Below are 12,890 nucleotides of genomic sequence, written 5' to 3'. Positions count from 1 at the left end.
ATTTCTCAAAGTCAGACTGATAAACCCAGATAATGCAAAATTACAGCCAATCCGACCCAAACTGGCCTTGGTGCTCTGTGCATGCTCCACAGTTTCCGCCCTTGGGTTTGACCTGAAAGTCAAATAGCATTTCAGTGCATAACAGAAGAAGAAGAAGAAGAAGCCATAACAAGCGAAACAACATGAGGATAGCTACATCGAGAGCCATGTATTTTTGGATGAACAAAATGCACAGAGCTGTAAAGATGTCCGCCATGGTACCAGTTTGCCGTTAGCTAACCACAGTTAATGTCGATTGTTTGGTCTGTGACATAAATGTCAAGTGGAAAAAGATCCAATACTAACAAGTTAAAATGGGGTATCACCATCTTTCATAGCGGTGTCCGACATATTTAGATTAAAAAATTGATTCCCCTCCTGTGCTTGTATACTAGGACAAGGACAGTAGTCCAATTTGATGGCCTTGTCGAGCTATAATAACCATGGCTAAACTTAACTGCGCACGTAAACGTAATGACAGCACTTATTTTACTTATTTTTCAGACTTCTCAGGCTATTCATCATTTGTGTTGTACATGAATGAGCGTTTTCAGGGTGTACTTGTGCTTCTTTACACTAAAAGAAAGGGAAAATTTGGAGATGTTGTTATTTACAGGTTACTATGCAATGGTTTTATTGGCCTGGTCCTGGTATATGGCCCATGAACTAAAATAATTTTGACACCCCTGTCTTACATTAATCATTGGGAACATACTCTGATTTATTTTTATGCTTTATATTATTATTCCACATGTTGTGCTTGTTTAAGTTGTATGTCTATTCTGTGTTCGTGTACATTAGAGCAACAACAAAACAGAGCCAAGTTCTTTGTGTGTGCACATACTTGGCCAATAAAGCTGGTTTGATCTGTGCCAGTTAAAAAAAACAACAAACGATCAATTTGGTTTTTCGAATTTTTAATCATTTCCTTCTGATGCAGCTTGTTGTTTGAAACGAAATCGAAACGGAATCGTTGTTGTTCGTGCTGCTGTCAGTCTCATCTCGAAAACAAGCGGTTAAAACAGAGCACAGGAACCCCCGACCACACATAAACAGATGAAGATATTTCGACTCGAATCACACAAAGGGGTTTTCGCGCCGTATGTTTAAAAGTCCAGCTCAGCCAATCAGCGACCAAGTAGCTCATACAAACATGATGGCTCGAATGCAATTCATGCAGCCAATCACAGCGGCGTGTCTTTCTTGTGCCCCACGTTCAAATGAAAATGCTTAATTCTGACCAATCCGCCGAGGGCGGGAGGAGTCGTCTAAGTACTCCTAGTTAAGTTAGGTCGACCTTATAGGCAGTGACAAAACAGTCCCGCTTTTGTCCTTAGTCAGTCGTTAACAACTTCTCTTGCAGATAGCAGGTAAGATTCCGCTGCATGACGATTCTGTTTAATCCATTTTGTTATTTAAACTCTGCCATATTGTCCTAGTAGCTTGCTGTAATGTCCAAGACGACCAAATTTCATATTTCTGCACACGCACCAAGTAATTAAAGCCTTTTCGGGAATTAAAACGTGTATATGTTATCGTAGTAAGGTAATAATGTTCGCTGTAATGTTTCTGCTGAAAGCCGTTGTATTCTGCTTAATCTAAACGACAAACGGTGAAGTTTTCGGCCTGTTTCGACGCCGTGACACGGCAGTTTAACGGTGGCCTTAGTGCATTGCTGTGTGCGCAACATGCAGTTCAAACGCCATTTGGTTTAGTAGCTTAGCCTGCTACAAGGCGTTAGCTCCAACACTTAAACTCTGAGCTCGCCATTTGGTTTTCACTCACACCATGGCCAGTTGTGTAGTAGTTAACTGCCAAATGCCAATCGTGTGATATTACAGCAATGGCTATTAGCTTATATAGTTGAGCAAGCTTTTGGCGCAGCTTAGTTTAGGCGGGAAGATACAAAATGGAGTCGCGTCTTTTTGTCCCGGAGAAGCAGAAATCCGATTAGAGCCTTAAAACACCCGTGGGCGTCCGCCGGCACTATTTGTGCTGCAGTAACGTTACTTTAAATACTCACACGGACGTCAAATGTTAAAATATACGCTTTGGTCAACACTCGCAAATAAAAACTTAAAAGACATCTTAACGTTAGTTTGGTGGTAGTGCAGATACAATCCAGAGTAGGCCTGTAAGTCTACATTAAAACGCCAGATGCCATGCCAAAAAAGGTGGTTCGTTATTACTTGTGAGTCATGTGATGTTTTTTTGCCTTGTTTTAAATGTTAGATAAACCGCAGCGATGACAAGGGATCCAAATAAGCCGAGAGGAAAGACCTCCTCCTATGCCTTCTTTATCGCAGACTGTCGTGAGGAGCACAAGAGGAAACACCCAGGGACCAGTGTAGGCTTTGCAGAGTTCTCCAAGAAATGCTCTGAGAGATGGAAGGTAAGTTGGCATTAGTAATGGGAAAAAATACATGCTTAGTATGCATGAAATATCATGGGTTGTATATGGCATTTGCCATATTGTAAAACTTTACAAATAGAACAATTCATAAACTAAAATGTGAAGCTATTGAATTGAGTAATACATGTTTGATGTTAGTCAACAGAAAACAACAGTATAGCTTGAATTGTATAATTGAAAGTATAGCCAGAAGTGGGATTTGTTTGTTGCTGCTCTCATGTGCCAATATTGCCCACCCCCTGCATGGCCTTTTGCCCTCTGTGTAGTGGGAGGATATGGGATGACGTACTTGGCAGAACAGTTTATTTTATGTTGCACAAATGCAGAGGTCTTTGGAGATGATCTTGCACTTAGAGTTTTGGTGGTACAATATTTTTTTAGAAAGAATCAGAATTTTGAGGTGTGGTTTGTTTTGTAGACCATGTCAGCCAAGGAGAAGGCCAAGTTCGAGGAGCTGGCAAAGACCGACAAGATCCGATATGACCGAGAGATGAAGACCTACATCCCCCCTAAAGGTGCCAAGGGCAAGGGCAAGAAGAAGAAGGATCCTAACGCACCCAAAAGGCCCCCGTAAGTCCTTAACCCTTCACCGCACTGCCCCATGAGGGGAGATCCTTGTTTTGTTCTGTTTCCATATAAATCATATTTAGCTTTTTCACATTGCAGGTGTGTTCTGGCATTAATGCAGCCCCCTTTCTTTCCAGCTCTGCATTTTTCGTCTTTTGTTCCGAGCACCGTCCCAGAATCAAGGAGGAGTGCCCTGGAATCTCCATTGGTGACACTGCCAAGAAGCTTGGCGAGTTGTGGTCTACACAGGGCTCCAAAGACAAGGCCCCCTACGAAGCCAAGGCTGCCAAGCTGAAGGAGAAATATGAGAAGGTAACCACCTGTTCATATATTTGCATAGTGCCACTTACGTAAACACCAATGTTAAAGGCTAAGTGGGACAGTTGATATTGTTCACGTAACCAATGAAAGGACCTAACTGAGAAATTTACCATGTCTTTGACATTTCTATCAAGAAGTTAAACAATTTGTCTTTTTTTTTTTTTATTAGGAGGTTGCTGCTTACAGAGCTAAAGGTGTCTCAGGGAAGAGTGATGGTGGTAAGAAGAGTGGCCCAGGCCGGCCCACTGCCAAGAAAGCGGAACCAGTTGATGACGACGACGATGATGATGATGAGGAAGACGAGGACGATGAGGAGGAAGACGAGGACGATGATGACGATGATGACTAAGCAGTTTATATGTTAACGGGTGTGAATTTTCCAATGCATTGTTCAGCTTAACTTTTTTTTGTGTGGATGATTCCAAAAGTTATAGTCTGCTGTCCCTGTCGGTCTGCCTCTGTAGGAAACCAGACCTGTATTCCTTTTCAAATTCAGGGATTTAGCTTTTATTTGTCACTTAGTCCCCTAATTTTTTTTTTTAACGGTTTTCTGCTGACCTCGGGTTTGTTACATCTCGATCCTCGTTGCTACTTAAATGGGCAGCTAGATATGAATTTCCTGTGAAAAATACAATGGACTGAAACTTGTGTACAGACAGTGGACAGCAGCAAATCAGCAAAGTTTTAAAAAAAATGTATTGTTTCTGGAAGCACTGCATATGTTTTCTGTTTAGTGGTGCTGTTTCTTCACTGTCATTTTACTACCAAGAGTTATCTGTAGTTTGATTAAAAATGTTGGAGCCATTTTTAATGTGGAACTTTGAAGACTGATGTAGAACAAAAAATTTTTTTTGTAATAAAATTTTGTATATTATAGTGTGGACTCAATGGTTTAATGTCCTAGGAGGAAAACTGCATTTCTTTGTGGTACTTCAATACAGGTAAATCTTTACACAAACAGCTCAGATACAATACATTTAAAGATGCTAATGTGCTTTGAATGACATCTTTTAATCCTCTTTGGAAGTAATTCTCAAGTGGCAGGAATGTTTTAGGATTCTGTATCATAGGGAACATGTCAGGGTGTCTGCAGGTATTTAAATATCTTTATTAAGTAAATAGGCCTTAGGAGTCATTAAACAGGCTTAAATTTAAATTCTGTGGTCATAATTACCACATAGGTTAACCTCATTCAACATTCCTATATAACCTTATTCTGCATTAGACCACAAACTAATACTAATGCTTATATGCAATTCATGAGACACCAAAACAATATCTAAATATTAAAAGTTGTTACTGGGTAGCTGTTGCTTGTTAACATGGTAGAAGTTAGGATGGCTCAGAGTTTCTGACAATACCACACATCGCTCATTCTTCAGTTTGTAGTATGGTATACAGTGACCCCAGGCTTTATTATTTATATTTCTGTGTATGCCTACTAAAAGTCACTGTATAATCATGTGGGACACATCCCTAGTTCAAACAGCAGTAAATGAATCTGGCACAGTTGCTAATTGGCAGAACTGCTGTCACATGTCATATCATGGCCCAGCCTGGTTTGATGTTAGCAGGCCTTTCAGTGGCTATTTATAGAGCCTACTCTCATGGGGAATCAACTCCTGTGCATTTATAGTGATATATGTTTATGTGTGCTCTGTGTTGTGGGATGAGTGTTATGGAATAAAGCTATCAGGGTTCCCACGGTCTTTTACAATCATTTAAAATATGTGCATTAAAATCCCCAAACATGTCTTAACACGACGCAAATTCAATTCCTTGTTTTATTAATATAAAGTCTAGTGCTGCTTTCTTTGACAGTTAAAATGTTACCACTATCACATGACAGGCCTACACATAGACCAGAGCCGGCAACGCCTTATTGCCAAGGCCATGCCCCCTTTTGAGGAAATAATCATGCACATCAGTAGAGACACAGGAAATGTTGAAAAAAAAGTTGCGTGGTGGGTTAACCAAGGCTTTCACACTGAGATTTCAGGCACATAAAATATGTGAACATTCACTGTTAGTAATGTAAATAGCTGAATGATGCAGGTGACAGTTACTACTGATGGAAAACTAATGTTAGTTTAAGTGGGAAACAATATTTTAAACTTTTTTTTATTAAATAAATGCATACTAACTTTTTAAAATGACATCCAAATACATGTCAAATTGCACTGACATCCACAGGACCTTATGTTTTTCTAACCCCCAAAATAGGGCACGCTTCTGATGTTGTGTGAAGTACCATATGTGCTGGTCTGTTGGCACATGCAGGTAGTTAGAAAGCGGAATGGCTAACAAGTGATGGGTTAGCACGCCATGGCAGTCTGCTTATCCACAAATGCCTGGGAAGTGTGTGTGTGCTGTATCGGTATATAGGCCTACCCATTCTAAACTACTTAAAATCATGGAAATTGGGTGAATTATTATGGAAAAGTTATGGAAACTTTTTGAAAATGCATTGGTTAACGTGTGGTAACACTGAGCTACTGTCTTTTTTCTTTGGCCTAAAACATACATAACATTATTTGTCCAATAGATTAGAATTCTCTGATCTTAAAATCAAGGGTGTGGGTGTAACCAAGTAGGTTTTATGTCCATTTTCATGTCCATTTTGTGCTATTGTATATTTCTAATACACTCCATTTCAGAGGGAAATTATTTATCTTTTGCTACACTACTTTTATCTGACAGCTATACGCAATAGTGGCACGATACACAGTCCTACTAATGGTGTCACACTATGGCACTAATTAACAAGTAAGCCCCAGGATACACAGCAGTGCATCAGCACAGGGATGGAAGACAACTACATGCAAAGAACATGTATGCATGTAAGGATATAAAATGGGCCAAAGGCTATGTAAATGTTTTATTTGGAAAGGACTGTACGCTGCACATTTGTTAGAGCTACAGGGGTGTCAAACATACAGACTGCAGTCCAGAAGAGGCCAGTCAAAAGGTCCGATTTGGCCTACTGGATGACTTTGCACCCCTAATACTGATGCACTTGTGAAGGCTGAAGGTGTTTCATATCAGGTACATTTGATTCATACTGTGTCTGCTTATGATTCTCCCCCTCTCCTACCCCCCACCGCTCAGTTTTCACATTAGTGATTGTGTTCTGTGACATTTTTGTTATGCTGCAGTGTAGAACAGGGCAGGACCTGTGGAGCACAGAGGTATGGAGCATCTGTCAGGGGTGGAGCTCTCCACCTTCTACCAGAGCTTTGACTGCAAATCAAAGGGGGCAGCAAAACCAGTTTTGGGTCTGTCCAGGGCTGTGCTGCTGTCCGATATTGAGGCATCAGTATCAAATTGACACTGTTTCATAACTGTTTAAAAACAATTTGTAGTCATGTTAAATAGCATCCACTCTCGTGTTTTGGTACAGTTGGAGTTCTCACCTGCTGCCTCCTGTAGCGGAGTACACCTGAATTGTAAATGAGACCATCTTTACAAATGGACTTGAGTTTGGATCGCTGTACTGTGCCCATGTATGGTACACGATTAACACATTAATGGAATGACCTGGGGTTTGAGGTCAAGTGCACTGGGATCTGGGTCTGAGTTTCTGATGTGAAAGGCCCCTAAGAGGAGCCCGGTTTCATGAGCAGATTAAACAGTCAGTGGCCTGCTTCATGTAAAAAGCGGCTCCAGAGGCTTTTCCACCCTGAAAAAACAATCAATACTTAATGTGATCACATTAAAAGATAGTGAGCATTGTGCCAAATATTGTCTATTAGCAACTTCAGTACAAGAGAATCTGTGTCAGACTTTAATCTTAAAACAAAATTGGATGGACCCTATTGCTAAAACACTCACAAAACTTTTGATTTGTGAGTGGTTTGTAAGGCAGGGGATAAGTTAACCTGCTTCCTCAAATGCTTTCACTTTAGTTTGATGTGACATTAACAAGAGCAGACATATATGGAAAAATGCACCAGGGAGTGGCAGACTGACTGAATGTAGAAAACTGGAACAGTTGAAACTGCACCAAATTGCATCATCTGTTATGTAAATGGATGGATGTTTTCAGAATATCTTTACACTAAAAGAAAGGGAAACAATTGGAGGTATTATTATTTATTGGTTGCTGCCCACTTGAGATCAAATTGGGCTTTATGTGGCACATGAACTAAAATGGGTTTGACCCCCAACCACACACACAGTGTGTTGTGGTGAATAACACTGAATAAAACATAACTTTTGTTTGCTACTTTTACATAAGTAATATTTTGAATGCAGGGCTACATTTATATTGCTGTATTCATGGGGGTAGCTTTCGTTTCAACATCCTCGGGAACACATGTTAGCAGGGGGTCCTCCCCCAAGAAAGTTTGAGTGTTAACACTTAATTTCCTGCATTCAGATGAATGTTTATGCACCAATTTGTGTATTTTTTGCACCAGTTTATGATGGAAATGTCATCCAACCGTGCAAAGATGCTTCATCTTCTCTCCATTTTATAGCAGATAACTATTTATTTTGAGGTTGTATACTGCCACCACTGACTTTACCAGAGATGTTGTTGCGTCTTGGAGTTATGGTCTAGCAATTTGTCGATATAGAAGTCCACTTTAGTGCGATAACTAAATTAAAATTTTAATTTGGCAGTGTATATTGGTTAAAAGAGTGAACTTTGTATGAAAAAATAGTGGAAATTTTCTGAGGCACAAAATGGTTTAGTTGGCCTCTGCACTTGGATTCCTCTCTAGACGCAGCCAAGTAAGTGACTGCTGTCAGTGGATTTGGCAAAAGCTTGATTTATCAAGGGCTCTGTTGGTGATGAAGAAGATGTTTCCCAGTGTTTTGTTACGCTGACTGGCTGAAGGAGTTTCTCTGTTATGGCGTATACTCCTGCCCATATAAAGTGTCTGAGGCGGCAGCGAGTCCAGACTGACACCTGTACTTATGACAGCTTCGAAATCAGGCAGAGAGACCAGTTCACATAGTTTCAACTCTTTTTGAAGGTTATTCCAAGTGTGAGGAGCAGAGCACATGAAAGCTTTCCTTCCCAGCTCAGTCCAAGCACTAGGAACAGACAGGTCTTGAGATCTCAGACTACAGTCAGATCTCTTTTCAATCAGAGTACAAATGTACGAAGGGAGTTTACCCAGTATAGCTTTATGAATGAACAAATACCAGTGACTGAGCCTACAAAAGGTCAAAGATGGCCGCCTAGCCCTGGAATAAAGTGTGCAGTGATGAGTGAGGGGTTTACAATTTGTAACAAATCTCAGTGCACTATGGTATGCAGTATCTAACATGTGCAAACAATGTGCAGATGCATTCATGTACAACAAATCATCATAATCCAAAACCGGTGAAAACGTAGCAGCAACCAGTCTTTTCCTAGCCTCAAGGGAAAAACAGGATGTTTATGCTTCTGACATAAAACCCTAACTTCAGCCTCAGCTTTTCAAGAAGATTGTCAACCTGAGGTTTAAAAGACGGGGAGTCATCAAGCCAAATACTGAGAACTGACAACCTCTAACGTCTTTCCCTGAGCAGCAAGAACATCGGGAGTGTTCACAAAACCAGCTTTAGTTGTGAAAGCTGAATCTGGATACATGCAGTCATCAGGATGGTCTTACCATGTGACACAGAGAGTGCTTATGCATCAGGCCCAAAATTTGGTGCAACACCCCTGTCTGCTACTTTCATGTTTTCATTGGAATGCATGTATTCTAAATATCCTCCTGAGACCCTGGGCCCTCATACATGGACATCACATTTTGGGTTTACTTGACCCTTATGCTTCATTCTACATAACTTGGACCTGTTGTCCTCGTTCATGGACACTTTTTTTGCCATCTAGTGGTAGTAAGAGCACAATACACAAATCCATTTAAAAACAAGATGACAGCCATCTCTGCCAAGTCAGCCTGCAGGCGATCCCGAAACTAAAATCGACAAGGTCCAAATCCTGATCACATTTTAGGGTTGAAACTTGTTTATTTAACAACAAATTTGACCAATTTAGCAATGATAAAAAGCTAAGACACTGTTAATTAGGAAGTACTCCTCTGAAGAGATTGGGACTTTATTGTCATCTCGTCTGAGGACATCAGCACTGAATTATTTTCCTGTTTGAGGACATTGGGACTTTATTGTCATCCAAATGGAGGACATTGGGACTTAATTATCGTTGACAATGTTTTTCATTTATACTTATTTCTGTCCTACTGATCCCAAATGGGCGGCACGGTGGACTAGTGGTCAGCACTGTCGCCTCACAGCAAGATGGTTCCTGGTTCAATCCCAGGAGAAAGTATCTGTGCGGAGTTTGCATGTTCTCCTCGTGTCAGCCTGGGTTTTCTCTGTGTACCCCAGTTTCCTCCCACAGTCCAAAGCCATGCAGGTTAATTGGTGACTCTAAATAGTTGGTTTGAATGTGAGCGTGAATGGTTGTCTGTCTCTATGTGTCAGCCCTGTGATAGTCTGGCGACCTATCCAGGGAGTACCCTGCCTCTCACCCAATGTCAGCTGGGATAGACGGATGGATGGATGATCCCAAATGCCTAGGACAAATTAAAAACTGCATACCAAACAACAGTTCTGGTCTTCGGAGGATAATGGGCCTCATTCACTAATATGTGCGTGGAAATGTTCTTACTTTGCGCACAAAATAAGTGCGTATGAAAAATCACCGTGGGATTCATGACACCTGCGCAGCGGCCAATTTTGTTCTCACCACCTTGCGTATGTGTGTGAATCAGAATCATTCTAAATTGACAGGCGCGTGCTCGCAATTTGTGATTAGCATACTACCACGCCCCCATTTCTCCATATAAGGAAACCGCTTGCCTAGAGTTGATTCATGAATGAAGGAAGCGGTTACGCGAGGAGAGAAGTAGTAAATTTCACAGTTTGTTAGAAGCGATGGCGCCGGGTCATACAGGAATGCCATGGGTCACTGCAAGATTGTGGAGGACACAGCATGCCAGGATGATCTTGCACACCTTCTCAGGGGTATAAAGTAGTTTGCCACCGGCTGGATCCGATCCAAACACATCCAACGGCCCTTAAGCACGCCAAAAGTGCGCTCTATGGCGCGTGTGTGGGCATGTATGTTATTATAGCGCACCTCTTGAGGGGTTTCAGGGTTTGCGTATGGTGTCATCAGCCATGTTTTAAGGCCATATCCCCGGTCACCCAAACAATATAACATTTTAGCATTAACAAAATAGAGACTTACTAAAAATACTAACTAAAAGCAATTGAAATAAAAGACCAGAACAAAAGATGCTCACCAACATGCCATCCACTTCTCACAGCCCCTGCCTCCAAACGCATTCCCACTGTACTGTTTTGCAAAATAAATGAGTCGTGGGTGCCTCCTGGCCAGCGGGCCACAGCCTTAAGGATATGGCAGTTTATGGCATTACAGATCATCTGCACGTTGATGGAGTGATAGTTTTTTCTGTTCATGTTGTTGTTAATATTTTAATTGTCACAATGATGAGGGTGAACGTGTGTCAATTTCATGGTTATTTAATACATTTGGCCAATATATTAGTAAATTAATGATTTTTAAAAATGTTAATTAAATCTCTTTTTAATGAATGTGGTTTTATAGACTCTGCATGTACTTAAAAGGTATGTGTTTGCATTTTCTAAGTCAGTTCGGCCATCCTCATTTGTGCGTACGCATGGTCTGAGGCAGTTCTAAATTTGTTCGCAGAGTAAGAACAAATTCGGGTAAGAAAATATTGATGAATCCCAGATTTGTGTGTCAAACGATCGTACGCACAGTTTAAGCACAGATTTGTGCGTACGCACTGTTTGTGAATGAGGCCCATTGAGAGGGACATGTCCCCTGCATCCCACTCAAAATCTACGCCCATTGTTGTAGAATACTTGTACTACTCCTGTTTAGAATTGACCCTCAATCACCAAAATGCATTTAAACTGCCAAAAACAAATGAAATCTAGATTATTCTCATCCAAGCTCCAGGATCTGACCCATAGAAATGAACCCTGGCTGTATCACACTAATATAATCATACATCATGAGGGGAGACTCACACACTTGAGGATTTACACAGCAGAGACAGTCACACTGACACTGCGCTCAGCCAATAGCTGATCAGGATGATTATCCCCACGGACCAATCACAGCCGCCGTTACGGCCCTCGTCACGCGGAGGACAGTGAGCAGGGAGCATTTCAGCACCCAGGAGCTGTCCGTTGTGCACGAGCCGGCTGACAACCGACGGTAAGAGGACAAACAGACACACCTCAGCTGCCTGCTAGCGCTATGATACAAACCAATGGCGATGACACTCGTAACGTAGATGTAAAATGATGCTGAACGCGCCTTTGTTATCACCAAGCTGCCGCTGTGTGATATTCAGACAGACCCACCACATCTGCGACACTCAAGTGCCTTAATAACACACAGTTTCCACACGGATTAGTTTGTGCTGCTGAAACCTGTTGATGCCATCTACATATTACTGAAATATAACCGGAAACAGGCTGAATTAAAACAGTAAATAGCAGCTGGTTAGCGAGTGGTGGCAGCAATTTTGAAAACAGCTAGTTAGTAGCGTACACACAGGGTTAGCTTATTGATTAACGGTCGTTCAGATGAGCATTACAGTTATCATGTCTGAAACCAGTTAGCTGTGTTAATAGCCTTGTAGTGTCGTGCTAATTGAATGCCTCTTCTGTTAGCCTACACAGAGATAAAACGGTTTACATGTCTGGCATTTGGGTTAAAACCGGGTTCAAATAACGTTAAAGGGACACTTCACCTCAAAATCAAAAATACATATTTTGTCTCTTACCTGAAATGTTTTTTATCAGTCTAGATTGTTTTGGTGTGAGTTCCCAAGTTTTGGAGATATTGGCCGTAATGATATAAGTCTTCTCGCTATTATAGTGGAACTGGATGGCACTAAATACATTACAAGCATAAAATACATTTGAAAAACTCAACAGCAATGTCTCGTTCCAAAAATCATGACTTGGTTACTCAAGATAATCCACAGACCTTGTTGTGAGCAGTTTCATATAGGAACTATTTTCTTTTTACTGAACCAACCCCACCAACCTTATTACTGCGTAGGAAAAAGTGTGCATCAAGTTATGGACAAGACACTCAATTCAGTTTTATTTATAAAGTCCAATATCACATATCAAAATTGGCCTCAGAGGGCTGTACAGCATACAACATCCCTCTGTCCTTTGGACCCTCACAGCGGAAAGGAAAAACTCCCCCCCAAAAATTGGGGTAGAATGGTAGAAACCTCAGGAAAAGCAACTGAGGAGGGATACCGCTTCCAGGAGGGGCAAACATGCAATAGATGTTGTGTGTACAGAACAGATCAACATAATAAATGTAAAGTAATCCACAGACATAGAGAGAGAGACAGAGAAATAATAGTATTTTGGTAGAATATATGTTATATGTTATATATGATACTATATGTATGTGACAATAATAGTAGTAGGCATCAGTTAGGACTACAGCAGCAGCGCAACCACGACCCACCATCCAGATGTAGGAGCGATTCGACTCCTGCTAATGTCAGTG

The 12,890-nt window shown here is 41.1% G+C and overlaps 2 protein-coding genes across 2 annotated transcripts in view; both read left to right on the top strand.

The window, feature by feature from the left end:
• The first annotated feature begins 1,254 nt into the window (after positions 1 to 1,254).
• hmgb2a (high mobility group box 2a) lies at positions 1,255 to 4,216 on the top strand. Its single transcript, XM_033623848.2, has 5 exons — positions 1,255 to 1,409; positions 2,272 to 2,431; positions 2,871 to 3,022; positions 3,157 to 3,331; positions 3,510 to 4,216. Exons 2-5 carry the CDS (start codon positions 2,285 to 2,287, stop codon positions 3,687 to 3,689), a joined length of 654 nt encoding a protein of 217 aa, XP_033479739.1. The 5' UTR covers positions 1,255 to 1,409; positions 2,272 to 2,284; the 3' UTR covers positions 3,690 to 4,216.
• A 7,276-nt stretch (positions 4,217 to 11,492) lies between these two features.
• Positions 11,493 to 12,890, top strand: part of wdr17 (WD repeat domain 17) — a 32,678-nt gene continuing 31,280 nt past the window's right edge. Inside the window, exon 1 of the mRNA XM_033623821.2 lies at positions 11,493 to 11,567. The gene's annotated coding sequence lies outside the window, so the exon portion shown is untranslated. The remainder of the gene's footprint in view (positions 11,568 to 12,890) is intronic.

The sequence above is a fragment of the Epinephelus lanceolatus genome, chromosome 3 (assembly GCF_041903045.1).
Source record: "Epinephelus lanceolatus isolate andai-2023 chromosome 3, ASM4190304v1, whole genome shotgun sequence".
Lineage (NCBI taxonomy): Eukaryota > Metazoa > Chordata > Actinopteri > Perciformes > Serranidae > Epinephelus > Epinephelus lanceolatus.
Note: the sequence above shows the minus strand (reverse complement) of the source record. Positions and strands in the feature narration are given on the sequence as shown.